Raw genomic sequence first — 17757 nt, 5'->3', positions numbered from 1 at the left:
AGCAAAACACTGCTTCCAGCTTTCCTCCTCGACCCCATGCTTCCAGCCCTGCCAGCTCTTGCTAAAGGACAGCTCTCATGTTTCTTAAATTCCACTTGAGTGAAATCATATGGCATTTGTCTTTTTCTGACTCATTTCACTCAGCACTATACTCTCTACATCTATCCATGTTATTGCAAGTGGCAAGATTTCATTCTTTTTTATGGCTGAGTAGTATTTCACCATATATATATCACATCTTTATCCATTCATCAGTTGACAGACATTTGGGCTCTTTCCATAATTTGGCTGATGTTGATAATGCTGCTAAAAACTTCAAATTAGTATTTTTGTATCCTTTGGATAAATACCTAGTAGCGCAATTGCTAGGTCGTAGGATAGCTCTATTTTTAATTTTTTGAAGAACCTCCATACTATTTTCCAGAGTGGCTGCACCAGTTTGCATTCCCACAAACAACGTAAAAAGAGTTCCCCTTCTCCACATCCTCACCGACAGGTGCTTCCTGTGTTATTAATTTTAGTCATTCTGATTGGTGTGAAGTGATAGCTCATTGTAGTTTTGATTTGCAATTTCCTGATGATGAATGATGTTGAGCATCGTTTCATGTGTCTGTATGTCTTTTTTGGAAAAATGTCTACCCATGTCTTCAGCCCATTTTTTAATAGATTAATTATTTTTTGGGTGTTGAGATTTATAAGTTCTTTATGTATCTTGGATACTAATCCTTTACCAGATATGTCATTTGCAAATATCTTCTCCCCTAAAGACAGCTCTAATAGAATAGCTTCTGCTCAAAATCCTTCTGTAGTTCCCACGGACATCACTCAGGCCTATGCGTTCTGATTTGACATCAGGGCTGCTATGACCTGATTATAACTCCTAGTCTGGAAGGTAGAATAATGGCTCCCAAAGGTGTCTACATTCTAACCCTTGGCATGTGTGAATGTGTTACATGGCTAAAGGGACTTTCAGATGGGGAGGTTATCCCAGATTATCTGGTTGGGCCCAGTCTAATGACATGAGCCCATAAAAGTGGAGACACTTTCATGGTTGTGGGTGGAGATGTGGGTAGAGATAGAAGGAGGGTCAGAGAGATATGACATTGCCGGCTTTGAAGATGGAGGAAGGGGCCATGAGCCAAGAAATGCAGGTAGCTTCAAGAAGCTAGAAAAGGTGAGGACGTGGATTCTCCCCTAGACCCTCCAGAAAGAAATGCGATCCCCCAAACATCTTAATTTTACCCCAGTGAAACTCATGTCCAACCTCTACAGAACCATAAGGTAATACATTTGTATTGTTTGAAGACATTAATGTTGTGGTAATCTATGACAGCAATAGGAAACTAATACATTTCCCATCAAAGATCAAAGCTTCCTCCAACCAGTTTGTCCCTGGCTATTCCTCCCCCCAACACCACGTGTTCTCCTCCCTCCACATCTCTGCTCATGCTATCATCCCTGTCCAGATGGCCTCTCACCTGAGCTCTTATTGACAACTGTCTTTCAGGGACACCTGGGTGGCTTAGCAGTTTGGCGCCTGCCTTTGGCCCAGGTGTGATCGTGGAGTCCCTGGATCAAGTCCTGCATTGGGCTCCCTGCATGGAGCCTGCTTCTCCTCCCTCTGCCTGTGTCTCTGCCCCACCCCCCCGATCTCTCATGAATAAATAAAATATTTTTTAAAAACTGCCTTTCACTCCACCCTGTCCTCAGCACTGACCACCTGCCAGCAGCATTCACCTTTCTGTGGGCCCAACCCGTGGGCTCCCCACTAAACCATAAACTCCTTGAAGGCGATGTCTGTGATTACTTTCCTTTGAACTCCATGACCAGGAGTGCTCCACAGAGGTTTGTGGAATGAACCTGAGGCATCTTGCGTAGACCCTCTGCTTCTTAGCTGCTAGCCACATTGGGATTACCTGGAAATCTTAACACAAGTCCTAATACTACCAAATCACCAGGGAAGAATGGGAAGTAGCTCCACAGGTTATTATTGGGGGACAGTTTCCAAGATTCAGAGTTAGGTAGAAGAAGAAGGAGGAAGTTGAAGATTGAGTAGAGCATGTTGCCATTCATGTGAAAAGGGGAAAAAATATTTATGTAAGCTAACAGAGAATTCTCTGTTTGGAAAGACATGAAAAATAGGTAAAATAGGTAATAAGACATAAACCCCTGGGACTTTCTGAATTCTGTACCATATATATATAGTACCCAGTCACAAAAGTAAATAAAATTTCTAATATCAAAAATACTGATTCTGGCTGTTATTGCCAGAAAAGATCCAGGATGTCCCAGGAATCTGCGTCTAAAGCACTGTCCGCCAGCTCATTCTAAGTCAGGAACTGAACTGTCAGGAAGAGGGCAGAGTTGAGATGCAAAGGGTATTCGGAAGCATAAACTTATGATCCACTTAATCAGAAAAATAGGTAGAAAGCTCTCCAGGGGATTGTGAGCCAGGTTTGGGAATCTACTGATTTAGCCCCACCTCTGCATTTTATGGATGAGAGAAGAGAAGAAGAAGGGCACCTGGGTGGCTCAGTTGGTTAAGCGTCTGCCTTTGTCTCCCGTCATGATCCCAGGGTCCTGGGATGGAACCCCACATCAGGCTCCCGCTCAGCTTCTCCCTCTGCCCCTCCCTCTCCTCATGCTTGTGTTCTTTCTGAAATAAGTAAATATTTTTTAAAAAGAGAGAGAGGGAGAGTGACTTCCCAAAGCTACACAGCTAGTCAGAAGCATAGGCCAGTGCCCCAGGAATGACAGTGACATTGACTCTCAGCCCCTGCTCACCCTCAAGCAGGGACCCTGCTGACTCACTCGCATGGCAGGAGGAAGAGAATGACAGAGAAGAAAACACCATCTTTAATCAACCCACCTGCACAGAAACAAGGGTACAGTCCCTGCCTTGCAAGGTCCCAGTGGGAAAAGAACTTGGTCCCCTTGCAAAAACCATCTTATAAAAACAAAAGGCTTCAAAGCACCAGTGGCTAAACCCGTTGAATAGAAAGGAGGCTGGGGGTGGGGGTGGGGGTGGGAGGAGAGGGCTGGAGGCAGAAGTTGGCCCAGTGGCAGGATAGCAGCCAGGTCCAAAGGGGGCTGCCCCCTTCTTGAGCTGAACCCCTAGCTACCTGGGCAGACTATATGGGACCTCAGGGCCCAGGGTGACCAGTGGAACTCCTGGGGCTGGCTCCTTAGCACAGCACTGCAGATGGGATGGTGCGGTGTGGTCCTAGCTCAGGATAGTTTGGCCTTAGATGGTAGGGACTGCTAGATCCGATGGCAGAGAGCAAGGAATGGAGTGGTCACCACGGGCTCAGGTGTACAAACCATCTGTGTTTTCTTCCAGTTCCCCCACGCCTCCTGCCCTCTCTTCTAACCCAGGGCCACTCCTGTTTCACAGACTGGGAAGCTGAGACCTGACCCTCCTGCCCTTGGACTCATGGTCAGTACGCAGCAAGTATGGTCCTCCAGGGGTGTCTGTGGAAGGAGATGGTGAGAATGAGCTCTCATCTCTGTTTGCTTTCAAGGGTTCTGGGCCTCTTGGCTCCGCACCACGACCCACACTCCCAGCCTGCCTCTTCAAGAACTCCTTCTGGGCTTGTTAGAGGTTTCTCTTGGAACTGAAATGGTCATAAACGCTAGTGATCTTTGTAAGTCTTCCATTCTGGAACCACAAGTCTTCCAACTGGAGAGGTGGATGGAGCCATCAGGGGTTGGTGGAGTAGCTGAGGGGATAGGGGATCATGACTGCAGCAGACTCGGCCTCAGGGACCTGGAAGGGGGTGGCGTGGCTGAGATATGCTCCCCCTACCCCTGCCCATGCGCCGTTACTGGAATGAGCTTGAAAGATTTGCCAAGGATGGACAGGGGCCGAGTCTAGGAGGGCTTCCCTGTGGGTCTTGCTGAATTCAGGGCTCTAGGCTCTGTTCATCCGGTTCCCAACAGGAGAACAGGTGTATTGCTTCAAGAGAGGTGCTGACAAGTGGTGGTCATGGTGGCGGGTGGTGAGTGTGATGTAGATCACATGAGTTCTAGTGTCCCAGCTGGACGGGGGTTTGGAAATGGGATTCAGAGACCAGACACTGGGTTTTGGAGTCTGAAACCACAGAAGGTACACTGTGTTCAAGGCCTGCCTCCACCAGAAGCCTTGCTGTGTGGCCTCAAGCAAATTGCTTCGTATCTCCGGGCCTCAGTTTCCATTACTCTAAAATGGGAATTATAATCCCAGCCTAGCCCGGGGAATTAAGAGTCGAATGAAAAGGCTGGAAAGCTCCATCTGCTAAGAGATTATTTTAATTGAGGGAAACTGAGGCCCAGAGAGGGCAAGGGCCTTGCCGGATGTCACACAGAGAGCCCGTGAGGGAGCTGCAGGAGGAACCCAGGACTCCTCCTAGTTCACAGTAACTCCCCCCAGGCCTGGTGAAGGCCATTTCTCGCTGGACAAGGGGCCGGAAGCGGGGTCAAGGGATTCGAAAGGGAGAGGCTGGGGAAGGGAGGGAGGCCCCGGCGCACGCCAAGGCTGAGATAAAAAAAATACAAAGCCCGCGATCCCCTCCCCGCCCGGCCCCCCAGGGGCCCGCCGCGCCCCTGGAGTCGGGCTGCGGGTCGGTCCGGGTCCGAGTCCGAGTCCGAGTCCGCGCAGACCCGGCCGGCGCAGGCTGCAGTCGGTCCGCGAGCCGCCAGGGGGCGCGCCTGCCACCGCGGCCCGAGCGCGCCCAGCCGCCGCCGTCCAGCCCGTGGGCGCGGGACACCGGCCAGAAGCTACCCCGACCTGCAGGGAACAAAGGCAGGTTAGGGAGGTGGACCCTGAAGGTTGCCCTCCGCGCTGCCCCTCCCCCCTCTGCCCCGACGGGACGCCCCAGTCCCTCCACCCCGCCCCAAGCCAGGACCCACGTGTACAGAGGCTGCAGTTGTAAATGCGACGTCTTCTGGGGCGCCTGGTATCCGTAGGAGTCAAAGCCACCGATGAAGTCAACTGCGGAAGGGGGGGTGGCGCATAGTTAAGGATGGGCCTGTGGGGTAAGAGTTATGGGAGGCTGGGTCCTGAAAGGGAAGTATCTGAGGGCCAGACCGCCCCACGCCCCCCGCCCCTACAGGGTCTTAGGGCGGGGCTCTGCAGCCCCATCCTGAGAGTGGACCTATGCGGGAGCTCAGCCCAAGTGGATGGAGAGCAGGGTGGGGGGGCAGGCGTCCTTTCTGGGAGCAGGGCTTGAGCCACTTAAGGGGGCAAGACCTCGGAGGTGGGGGTGGAGGGTAGAGCGGGGATGCGACTGGGCACGGCAGGTGCTTGGTAGGGGCGAGCCTCGTGGAGCAAACTCCGAGGGCGCAACCTAAGAGGAGTGTGTAGAGAGCAGCGCTGCAGCCTGCACTGGGCACCTGGGTGTCTGGGTGACAGCCCGGGCCGCGCTGGCCGCGCAGACCCCCCCACCCCTGCCGCCCCTTCACCCCCACCGAGAGGGGCCAGTTGGCCAACCCCGGGCTCCCTCCCGCCTAGGCCGCGCGGGGCTCTGTCCAGGGTGCTGAAGGCACGGGTGGTGCGTGGCCAGGCTTCCCCGTTCCCGAGGGGCTGGGCACTCACAGCTGTCCTCCTCCTCCAGGAACACTTTGCTCACGTAGCAGGCGAACACGAAGCCAAACAGCTGGGGGTGGAAGGAAAGAAGACAGAGACTCTTCCTCCACCCCCTGCCTGGCCGGGCCCAGTAGGATGGGAGGACGGGGTGGGCTAGGATGAAGGCCAACTCGGAACAGCTTCAAGTTAAATGACTGGGCCTTACAGTCAAACATAGCTGGCTCCATTCTCTGTTCTGCGAGTGGACTTGGACCAGTCATTATTTTATCTTTTTGAGCCCCGTTTTTCCCAGCCGGACTTGGGCAATAGTTTACTGACTTAAGAGGAAAGAGGATTATGTGGCTTTGGGTGTGTGAAGTGCTGAGACCAAGACTGGGAACTATATTACTATCTTGAGGCCACTCTTCTACTCTCACAACTCTACGCAGCTGATGTGGTCATGCCTTTCTGTGAATAAGCATATAAGCTTGGAGAGGGCAAGTGACTTGTCCGAGGTCACACAGCGGATACACTGGAAACTGGGTTGACTCACAGTCTGACTCATTCTATTCATCGAACTTGCTCATCCTGGAATAGGGGCTGTCGCATGGGTGAAGGGAGGAGATATAAGATATGAAGATGGATGGAGCCAGGCAGAGGCACAGGCAGGCTGGAAGGTCTAGGTTCTCCCCTTCTTAACTAGGGCTAAACAAAGGGGTTGGGGCAGACTCCACCTCTGGGGGTCTGTGGGCTAGGTGTGGGGGGGACGAGGGCAGGATGACTCACAGCCAGGAAGATCTGCAGGGCACTGCTGAGTGCTTCGATGTAGGGATAGTCAAGCAGGCAGCCGGTGACAGAGATGACATGGTGGTCTTCCAGGGCCAGGCGGGAGTTGAGGACAGGGGTCACCAGGCAGCCTGGCCCATTCTCCATCCACCAGGAGCGGTGCAGGGACGTGTTGAAGGTCATGATGAAGTCCCGGTCCTGGGGGCAGAGGGGCCTAGGATACTGAGCTGGGGCCAGGGGTGGGGGGCATCTTCCCCAGGCCCCAGGAAACCATAGAAGATCTATGTCACACCTGGACTGTTGTGACAGACTCCTCTCCTGGCTTGATTTGTAGGGCATGGAGGGAGTCTGTTTCTGCATGTCTATATTTGGCCAGTAGGTGGCGCTTGATGACTATGTAGGTCTCACCGTTCCATCAGAGATGGATGGGGCTGGCTGACCCACCGGAGCCCCAAAGTTTCAGGGATGCAAGGGACACTAACAGGGACCAAGTCTAGTTTCCCAGCCAGGGGTGAAATCCTCAATATCGACACCTTCACAGCCCTTCAGTCTCTCCACTGCTCTCTGGGTGTGGCCCCGGGCAAACCTGCCCTCTCTAGCCCTTGGTACCCCCCACCTGAAGTGGAGAAGGGGCTGGCCTAGATCAGAGGTTCTCACCCACAGCTCGAATCTCTGTTTATCGATCCATTCACTCATGCAGCCTGTTAATAAATATTCACTGAGTGCTGTCCAGGTGCCAAGTGCTGCTGAGATACATAATCTCATTTCATCCCCTCAGCAACCACACAAAGTGGTTATCTGTGCTTAGACAGGGAAACTCAAGCTCAGAGAGGGTAAGCCATTTGCTCAGGGTCACACAGCTTGGAAATGTTGGAGCCGGGATTTAGATCTAGCAGAACTTACAAAGCCAATGCTCTCATTCATAATTTTTCCCTTCTTTATATACTAGTAGTAGAAGTTGTGTCCTCTGGGCTTGCTCTTCCACAAGCTAAAAACTTCCCCCTTCTTCAATAGTTCTGCATGAGACCTGGTCCATTCAATTGTCCCCAAAGTACTTCATCCCTTCCCCTTCTGAAAATATTGATCAGAACTGGACTCAAATCTTTGTGGCCTAAGCAGTACAAAGTGCATAGCATTTTCACCTCCCTTGTACTGAACACGTGTGGGGCACTTGTTAGGGCCACTAAAGTGATTGGTTTCTACTGAGCCTGTGAGCAAGTGGGACCCCAGCCCATTCTCACCCAGATGGCCCTTTAGTCTTATCTGCTCCATCATTTGTTTCTGAGGAGTGCAGAAGAGGCCAGAAACAAAAATGTGGGGGTAAGTCTGGGGAGTACAGATTATTCGGGTGTGTGGAGGGAGGTCTCTTCAAGAGATGATGCCCCGACCAAACTAGGAGCCCCTGTGTAGGAGACAGGAAAGGTCAGGCTCTGCCCTCTGGCATTGCCAGGCCTGAGGCTTACCTGGGACAGCTGTCCAACCTCCAGGTAGAAGCAGATGATAAATGCATTCCAGCCGACCCAGAGCACCAGCCAGGCTGCATACTGGGGAAAGGAGAGGTGGGATCAGGGTGGGCCTGGGGGAGTGTGGATGGGGCGCATCAATGGAGATAGAGCTCAGGGACTGAGGAGACCTTTGCAGGGGAAATTATGACACTATCTCACTCAGAGAGCACTTTAGAGTTTAAAATCATTTTTACATCTGTTTGGTCCTTACAACAGCCCTGTATGGAAGGCCCTGTCCTTTCTCTAAAGATAACTAATGTAAGCCCTAGAGGGGAGGTTGAAGTTTTCCAAGATCACACAGCTAGGCAGAGAAAGGGCTGCTATTCAAGCTCCAGTCCTCTGGCAGCTAATCCGATGCCTTTTGCAGAGAACAACAGACAAGCCTGGCTCCGCAGAGCCGGAGCGGAGCTGGGTATTTCCACCCAAGTCCTGTGCCTGCCAATTCCAGCGCAGTCACCCGCCAGACAGTGAAATCCTCAGGGGTGAGGAAACTAGACTTGGTTCCTGAGTGCCTGGGGCTTTCCTGAGAGCTGGAGAGCACTCTCCCATCCCAGGTGAGACAGAGCTTTGGCAGGGCCCTGTTCACCTGGCTTCTGGAAGCTCAGCCTGTGGGAGGTGGGAGGAGCCCAAGAATGAGCCAGAGAGGGCTCTGGTGGGAGCGTGGCAAAGCATGTCATTGTTATCACGGGTGTCAAGCATTTATGTAGTAAGGCTACTGAAAAGCCTTTTCCCTCAAAAGAGGCATGTGAATGGGTCACTGAGGGAGAACGGGGAGAAGGGTGAGCCCAGCTGAAAACAGGAGTTTAACAGAGACCATCAAAGCCCCAGGCTTGGAAAGAGGAAGCAGGAGGATGGAGCCAGGGACATGATCCCCTCCTGGGATGGGAGCACAGGAGACACTGGCCTCAAAGCCACACTGGCCACTCTAGCCCATGTTCTTGATGAACAGCAAAGGACGAAGGCCAATCCAGCCTTCTTAAAGCAACTTGAGAAGCTGAAGATGAAGTCTGTCCCTCCACTGGCTTACTGAGGCAGCGTGGCCATGTATCGGGGGCCTTCGCTATGGATCTGATGTTCTCATCCTGCCACTTTTTAGCTGTGTGACCTTAGGAAGCCTCATAACCTCTCTGAGCCTCATTTCCCTGTCTGGAAAACGGAGAAGGTAAGATATACCTCGCAGGGCTGTTGTAAAGATAAGTAAAACATGCGAAACTCTTAGCAGTGTGCTTGGCACGTGGTAGGCACTCACTACATGGCAGAGCTGGTTAATATTTGGATTTTCCCCTAGGAAATTCTTCAGGGAGAATATCAGCCTTGTCTCCCTGCTGAGCAGTGAAGCATTGGGATTTGAGCCAGGCCGGAGCTAAGACAGAGCAGGGGGCTGGGCACCCAGGGTAGGGGGCAGTTCTGGCTGGATGAACAGTGGGGGTGGATGGGAGGGGCCAAGTGAGCCATACCAGAATGAGGTACCGCGAGCGGTACTGCACGGTGCCAAAGATGCCCAGGATGACTGCCATGATGTGCAGGAAGTTGGCTAAGATAGGAGCCCACTGGTAGCCCAAGAAGTCAAAGATCTGCCGCTCCAGCGCAGCTACCTGTGGGAAAAAGCAGGCTGAGGCCACGGTCACCGCCCAAAGGGGAAGGACAGCCACTCCTCCTTGACCTTGAGGAGCAGGTGACACCATTTACCAGGGTAACGAGGCACCATGGCTCGACTGGACACAAGTCTTAGAGCCATCCGGGCCCCGCCAGACCACAGGGATCTGGGGAGATGGAAGCAAGTCTGTGGGGATGAACTGAGACAGCCCCGATCATCACTTTGGGGATAGCTAACAGGAGAAGGGAGCCAGGGTTCAGCATACCTTCCTCCCTGCCAAGAGGCCCTCCCCACTAGCACCCCTGCCCCCTGTGGGGCTCTGAGTGGGTGGAGTTAGGATCCAGACTGCCTCCCCCACCCCTGGCCAAGGGCCAAGCCCTGGCCCTGAAGGGCCCAGGAGAGTCCCTGGGCCTGAGTCACCTCTTCCAAGGACTCCTCTCTGGAAGTCCTGGCCCATGGAATCCGTGTGCTGCAGAGAAAGGGATTTTTTTTACTCCCCTTCCCCAGGGCTGCTGCGGTAGGTTGCAAAATTGCCCTCAAGGTCTTTCTCTCCCTCTTTCCATGCTCTTTGGCAGTAGCCTCCCACACAAACACTGTGCTTGGTCATGTCGCTTGCTTTGCCCAATGGGACTTTAGCAAGCACAGTGCAAGTGAAGACCCAAAAGAAATGCTTGTCCACTGGAGCTCGCCTACTTGCTACTCTGTAACACGGAGGACACTATGTGAAAGAGCCCCTGTGACCTGCTGGAGGGTGAGAGGAGAACCAAACACCCGGCCCCCCTGCCCCCCACCGCCAGATGACAGCCCACCAACCATCAGACACATGAGGGAGGCCATTGTAGATCATTCCAGTGCTAGCCAACCCACCAACTGACCAAAAACACATAGCCAGACCAGAAGAATCATCCATCAGACCTACAGAATCAAGAGCTAAATAAAATGATTGTTTTAAACTGTTGCTGGGCAGCACAGGTGGCTCAGTGGTTTAGCTCCACCTTCAGCCCAGCGTGTGATCCTGGAATCCTGGGATCAAGTCCCACGTCGGGCTCCCTGTGTGGAGCCTGCTTCTCCCTCTGCCTGTGTCTCTGCCTCTCTCTCTCCCTGTGTCTCTCATGAATAAATAAATACAATCTTTTAAAAATAATTAAAAAAATAAACTGCTGCTATGGAATAGTTTGTTACCCAGTAAAAGCTAGCTGATATAGGACTCAATCAACGCTCCCTTGCCAGGAACTCCTGCCTCAATGTTTCAGCTGATACAGCTGAGAACTAAAGTGCCAATGACATCATTACTGACTGTCCAATACCTCTTCTCCTGGTGACAGAATGCATCTCTTTGTGTTTTTTTTTTTAAGATTTTATTTATTTATTCATGAGAGATCAGAGAGAGAGGCAGAGACATAACAAAGGGAGAAGCAGGCTCCCCATAGGGAGTCTGATGCAGGACTTGATCCCAGGACCCTGGGATCACACCCTGAGCCAAAAGCAGACTCTCAACCACTGAGCCACCCAGGCATCCCGAACCCATCTCTCTGTTTTGGGAACCACTCCCAGACCTTTAGTCCATGTGGCTTGGGTGGGGCTGAGCCCGCCTCTAATTTCAGCAGTGGGCTCATGACCAAGTCCTAACCAAATAATCGACACACAGGGATCTGTTCAGGGCTGGGCACTTGTCCTGCGCCCTGTTCCTGAGAGTCACCCTGGAGAGTCACCCTGGAGCAACTGGGGCAGATACTATCTGCCAGGGTATCTGAATGGGTAGAGTGTCACCTGGAGTTGGTGGCCGTCTTTGCCATCTCAGAGGGACAACGTGCTTGAGGAGGAAGCCAAAGCTAAGGGACAAAGAGGGAGAAAGAGTGAACAAGCAAGGGGAATGTCCAGGTCACATCATTGTAGGTCTGAGGATCTAGCCATGCTGAAAATGAATTTTCCCTCCTTGTAATCATGATTTCTGTCATTTGCAACCAAAACTCCTGATTAAAAAAGAAGGGGAGAGAAGAGGGTCTGGCTGGGAAGGGATAGGGAAGATTCTGATCGAGAAGATCCCAGAAGCCGTTTTCCTAGCAGGGAGGCAGGAGGAGGTGGAGCTGATGCTACCACCACCCAGATGGCAAGGCATGGGCAGAGGCCCAGGAAGCTGCAGGCCCAGCCCTGGCACCCACCCACCTGGCACCAGCCTGCCTCTTGTTGGTGACTCCTCTTGTGGGGCCCTGAAGATTGTAAAGAGCTTTCCAAGTTCATCTCTCACTGGATACTCCTTGGCAGAGAGGCAGAGCTGAGATCATTATCTCATTCTGAAGAAAGAGACCATGAGGCTCAGTGAAGGGAAGTGACTTGCCCAAGGTCACACCGCAGGTAGGTGGCAGAGCCAGGCAGTCATTCTGCTCTTCTCTGCCACCTGGTCCATCTTGGCAGCAACACCCCATCATCTTTCTCTGTTGGCACAGGCCTGGGAGTTAAGAGGTGTGGGTTCTGGCTGAGAGTCTGACAGACTCCTGGGTGACCAGACCACCTTCCCCACGGAGTCTCAAGCTCCTTCTTCTGTATGTAAGAGGCCACTGGACTATAGGACCTCTAAGGGCCCTTCCAGCTTTGATTCCAGCTGACCGTGGGGGAGAAACTCCTCAGGTTGCTTCCTGCTCCCAACAGCTCCTGCCCGGCTTCTGTTCTTCTCCTCTCACCCTGACTCTGCCCGGCCTTGGGGAGCCTTGGGGTGGTTTGGGGCCCACTGGATGTTCTCAACTCAGCTGGCACCTGGTCCTGGCAAGGAGGCTGCCACCAGAGGATGGAGGAGGTGGCTGAGACAGACTTTCCCAGGCTCATGGTGTAGCTGGGAAGATATCTCGCCTGGATATGCCTACCTACAGTATGGTATCACCCTGGCCTGCCCCTGGCCCTTGCTCCAACCCCTCTGGGTTCTCGGGGACCTCACTGACAAAGTAGGCAGGGGGATAGTTACCACGAAAAGCTTTGGAGTCACTAAAATTCAGGTTCAAATTGCAGCTCTGTGTGACTCAGTTTGAGTTACTTTCCCTCTCTGAGACTATTTCTTCAGCTGTAAATAGGGAAGGCGATCCTTCCCCCAAGAAGTTGTTGTGAGGATACAGAGACGTCACATAGACTAACAGACAACTAGATGTAATAAAAGGTGGCTCATTAGTAGAAGACTCAACAGTGGGAGTTTCTTAGTTGGGCACCGAAGGCTTGCTAGGAGCTGGCCCACACCTTTATCCCCAGCCAGCTCCTGCCCCCTTAAGGGGCTGAAATGACAGTTGAAGTCCTGCCTTCATTTCCCTTTTCCTATATGCAAGTCCTCCTTGGTCTTCAAAATATACCACTATTCCCTCCTTTCTAGGAAGACCTCTCTGACTGGCCCAAGGAGCTGGCTCTTTCCCCACTGAATATGGATCTGATCCCTGGCAGGCATCACTCTGGCCCCCCTCCACCCTCCTCCATCCTTGTTCACAGAGCATGTGGTCTGTGTCAGGTCCCCTGCTGGCTTGGCATGCAGAAGGGAATAGGCTGTGGTCCCTACCCTATGGGAACTCAGAGTCTACTAAGGGAAGGGTGACAGTCACAAACCACTCACAAACTAGTGAGTGGGGTCACCCAGACCTGAATGCTGCTGTCTCCCTGCCAGTGCTGAAAGCAAAGATAGATTTAAGTCCATGTATGTACATTTTTTATTTTAATTTTATTTTAAATTTTTTTAAAAAAATTATTTATTTATTCATGCGAGACAGACAGAGAGAGACAGAAACACAGGCAGAGGGAGAAGCAGGCTCCTCGCAGGGAGCCTGATGCAGGACTCAATCCCCAGACCCGGGATCATGCCCTGAGCCAAAGGCAGACGCTCAACCCCTAAGCCACCCAGGCGTCCCTTTTTAAATTTTTAAAAACTTTAAAATTTTTTAAAAGATTTATTTATTCATTCGAGAGAGAGAGAGGGAGGGGGTAGAGAGTCTTAAGCACAGGGCTCAATATGGAGCTCGATCTCATGACCCTGAGATTAGACCTGAGCTGAAACCAAAAGTTGGCCACTCATTCGACTATGCCACCCCAGCGCCCCCCAACTTTTTTTTAAAACTGAACTCTATACCCAACATGGGGCTCCGACCCACATCCCTGAGATCAAGTCCTATGTTCTAACCGACTGAGCCAGCTAGGTGCCCCTCCATATATACTTTTTGAGATTCTGCGTCTTAAAAATAATCTCAATTCTAGAGTTTTTATTAGAAAACCAAGTCAGATATTCCAGAACTTCTGCTTGTGCAGCTGTGATTTGTGGCTAATTAACAAATAAAGAACAAACAATTAGGAGGAATATCTTCCCCATCTGGTTGCACCACTTAGAATAATAATCTGAGGGCTGCAGTGACTGTAAATCCTAGCGGGCCTTGCTGTGTCTTGTTAGTTTGTTGGGAGGAATAGCGTGAAGACAACGGCAGTCTCCTTTGCAAAAATTTCAAATGCACATGCACTGAAGGAAAAACTGACTCTGGGCTTTTTGTTTGTTTTTAACCTGGTCAGCCTGTAAACCAGGTCTTGAGTCTCTCTCCTCGGTGGGCCAGGACCAGGACAGAGCTCCTGTTGGCAGCTGATGTGGCCTCCTGCCTGATGGAGGAGGCGGGCCACCACCCCTGTCCAAGTGCTTTTTCTTTGCATTGTTGTTTTGTGTTTTGTTTTAAGTAGGCTCCACAGCAGCGTGGAGCCCAACATGGGGCCTGAACTCATGACCCCGAGATCAAGACTTGAACGGAGATCAAGAGTTGGAGGCTTAACCGGCTGAACCACTCGGGTCCCCAATAACATGGTTTTTCTAAAACACAGAACTGGTTGAGTCACTCTGTCATCAGGGCAGCCCACAGAGCCTGGGGTAATCCTGGAGGAGGCCTCAGGCCTGCCAATGCCCCCGAGGAGCAGGATGGGTGGCCTGACCATCCCAGAGTGACAATGAGAACAAGTCACCCATATTCTGTCTGGATCTGTCTAGACCTAAGGGGTAAGTCCCACGTGCCTGCCCCTCAGCCCTCTCCACCCTCCTCAAGGCCCTGTGCTGCTTCGCCTCACCCACCCGTTTCACGAGCCCTTCCAAACCAGCCTGTGCCCCTAAAAGACTCAGCTCCTTCCCCAAGAGGTCCCCCTCCCTTACGTTTTGCACTCAAGGATGGTACTTTCTCTGTGCTCTTCTCATATCCCTGTTCCTCGGGCCCAAGGGTGAAGTGAGATCCCCTGGGGTCCCTAAGTTGCTTGCAGAACTGGGCAACCCTGTGCCTCTCGGGCTCAGGCCCTGTGGCTATTCCACTTCCTTCACCACTGACCTTGTCATCCGCTGGCCTCCGGGTCCTGCCCTGCCCTGAAAATGAGTTTCATCCCTGCATCCTCCTGGTTGCCTTTGACATCATCCAGGCCACCCCCTTCCAGCAGCTCAACCTCTCAACTCTCAAACACCATTCCCGTGTCCTTTCCCTCCATTTCTCCTCCTCCACGGCCACCGGCCACGGTATGGACTGTGGCATCGACACAGCTGCCCGCCTTCAAAGTCACCAATTCGACAGCCCCTGTTGGACCACTCCAGCTTGCTTCCCAACATCCCTGACGGTGATGGTGAAGACCCGGGCCCAGTGCCTCAGGGGCCCTGCCTCTCACCCTCCACCCCTCCCATTCCCTGGTTCCTCACATCACAGCTGGGCTTGCTGGGACCACACGATGCTTCCTCACTTGCACATGAGCTTCTCCTGGAATCCAAGCTCTCATACCGGCTGCCTTTCCATCACACCTGTCAGGAAAAGCCCACACCTGCGCAAACCCAATTAACGATTTTCTCCCCGCTTGCAAAACAGCCAACTGCTGCTAGAGAAAGTCACCCCCCAGGCAGACAAAGTGCAGGACAGATGCAGATCCGTAATCACCAGCTCTGAGCGCCCCCCTGCTGCCCCACAACCCAACTAGGCTTCTCTGGGGAACTCCCTTTCCCCACTGACTGTTTCAGATCGGCCTCACTGTCCTTGACCCTCCTACCCCTGCAGCCTCTTCTCAGAGGACCTGGCCTCTGCCTCCCCAGGCTGACCACTGCCTCCACCTACACTCTGGACCCCATCTCCTGTCTTCTCAGGAGCTCCCACCATCCTCAGACTCTTCTTGCCTGTACCTCAACCTCTTCCTCCTCCCAAGATACTTCTCACTGGCTCCCAAACACACTCAAGCCACTTGATTTAAAAATAATAATAATAAAAGAAAGAGGCCCCTCCTCCTCCACCAGCGAATGCCTCATCTATCTCAAGGCTCCCAAGCCCAGAAGTGTTGAAGGGTCTCCACGGCCAGCTCTGCCAGTAGCTCCTCTGCTCGCATGCACACGATGATTTGGTTCAGTGGTTAGGAGTGGAACCTCGGTGAGAATCCTGGTAACTCCCCTGCACCTCAGTCTTCTCACCAACAGAATGGGTGTAATTCACAGTACCTCCCTCACACGGTTATGGAAAGATTCCATATTCCATATTAATTTTTGTATATATTTAAAGTAAGCTCTATACCCAACGTGGGGCTCGAACTCATGACCCTGAGATCAAGAGGTGCATGTTCTACCGACTGAGCCAGCCAGGCACCCCATTTCTTTTTCAGTATTATTTAAAATTCTATTCTGCTGCAGGACTCCATGCCCGCCACTTGCCTTACTCTCTCCACGGCACTTATCCTAGACTAACGTACTACCCACTCTCTTTCCCTGACTCTTGGGTTAGAAGGTAAACTCCACGGGAGCAGGGATTTCTGCCTGAGGTGGTCACGGCTGCATTGCTGGTGCTGAGAGCCATGCCTGGCACACTGCAGGTGCCAACGTTGCACTTGGTCTCCCCCTTCCCTGGCCATTGCTGATTCGAGTGCAGATCATCCTCCCATGCAGCCAGGCCCCCAAGTGTCAGAACACCCCAAGGCCATTTCCTGGGCCCTCTTTCTGCTCCATTGTCCAAGCAAACACACGCCCACCCCTGCTTCAGGGGCTACCTGCCCGTGTTTCAGCCTCCAGCCCCTTTATAACTGGCTACTCATTGGATGGCTCATCATGAACTTACTTACACCCACACTCGGTCCATTTCCAGTGTTTGGGCCCCATGATGTGTCCAGCTACAAAAGCCAGAAAGCTAGACTTCAGGTCCTGGTCTCCTTCCTGCTCTTCTGAATCCCTCACATCTGGTCACTTTCTCCTGTCGCCGTCCTCTCATCTGGCCATATAATACCATCAGCTCCCCTCCTGTCCAGCCCAGGCCCCCCAGCATACCTGAAGCCTAACCCGCCCCTCTCCTTTCCCAAGTGAAGCCACCATGAAGCTCCCCTGAGGCCCTTCCCCCTGCCCTTCGCTCCCCACCCCCACTCGATTATTTATTTATCAGGTAGCTGCCAGCCAAGGGGGATGCGGTTGCCATGGGAACCTTCAGCCCCGAGTCAGGGCTGCCTCTGTTCTCAGTAGGATGCTCTCCTCTGTCTAGACGCCAACCCCAGGTGGGGCCAAGGGATGAATGATGCAGGTGGGCCCACCCCAGCCCCAGGAAGCTGGCTGGGAGAGAGGGTGGAGAGAGGGCGGGGCTCTGGGCCACAGAACCCATCAGAAGCCTCTGGTGCCTAAGCCCTTGCCAGCCAATCCTGCAAGTCAACTACTTTCTTGGCCAAAATTCCAGCCATGTCACGGCGGCACTTAGACATGGAAGTCAGGCCATCAGACGGAATGATGAGAGAGGCGGTTCCTGAAGTTTCTAAAGAATGGTTTGGCCCAGTCAAGGGCTGAGGTGGGAAGGGCTCCCCATTTGGGGTCAAGCAAATGTGAGTTCCATCCCCAGTCAGTCTCTGATTCACTGTGTGACCTTGGGAAAATTAATCCCCGTCTCTGACCCTGACCCTGAAGATTCAGGTCATGCATGGAAAGCTCTCAGCCCAGCGCCTGGCACATGGTTGGTACTCTGTATATGGCAACAGCCTTTGCTGCAATCCCAAATTCAAGCTCCCTTTCTCCCAGTGGATTTCTGAGGCAGCTGACAAAATTAAACCCGACTCAGCCCCTCATCCATGAAATGAGGGAGTGGGACTGAAGCCAGACAGGAGGACCCCCTGGAGATCCACCAGTCCAACCCCCTCATCAGGGAGGTGAGCAAACTGACAGCAGTGAGCTCTGCAAGAGGAAGGGTCTTCTCATTCTCCCTGAGCTCTGCTCCCATCTCCAAGGTCCATCTAGGGCAATGCCCTTTGAGCAGGAGTTGAAAGTCACAGGGACCAGGCAGTCTACGGCAGGGTCAGGGAAAGCTGGCCTAGCAGTTCCCTGAACAAATATTTCTTGA

At 52.6% G+C, this 17757-nt stretch overlaps 1 protein-coding gene across 1 annotated transcript in view; it reads right to left on the bottom strand.

Annotated features, from left to right (window-relative positions):
* Window positions 1-4493: 4493 nt before the first annotated feature.
* NKAIN1 (sodium/potassium transporting ATPase interacting 1) overlaps window positions 4494-17757 on the bottom strand; it is a 39765-nt gene continuing 26501 nt past the window's right edge. The window contains exons 2-7 of the mRNA XM_072750438.1: window positions 9291-9428; window positions 7792-7872; window positions 6329-6526; window positions 5573-5633; window positions 4888-4969; window positions 4494-4765 (exon numbers count right to left, since the gene is read on the bottom strand). Of these exons, the coding sequence (XP_072606539.1) occupies window positions 4756-4765; window positions 4888-4969; window positions 5573-5633; window positions 6329-6526; window positions 7792-7872; window positions 9291-9428 (570 nt within the window). The 3' untranslated portion in view covers window positions 4494-4755. The remainder of the gene's footprint in view (window positions 4766-4887; window positions 4970-5572; window positions 5634-6328; window positions 6527-7791; window positions 7873-9290; window positions 9429-17757) is intronic.

This window comes from Vulpes vulpes, chromosome 2 (assembly GCF_048418805.1).
Source record: "Vulpes vulpes isolate BD-2025 chromosome 2, VulVul3, whole genome shotgun sequence".
NCBI classification, from domain to species: Eukaryota; Metazoa; Chordata; class Mammalia; order Carnivora; family Canidae; genus Vulpes; species Vulpes vulpes.
Note: the sequence above shows the minus strand (reverse complement) of the source record. Positions and strands in the feature narration are given on the sequence as shown.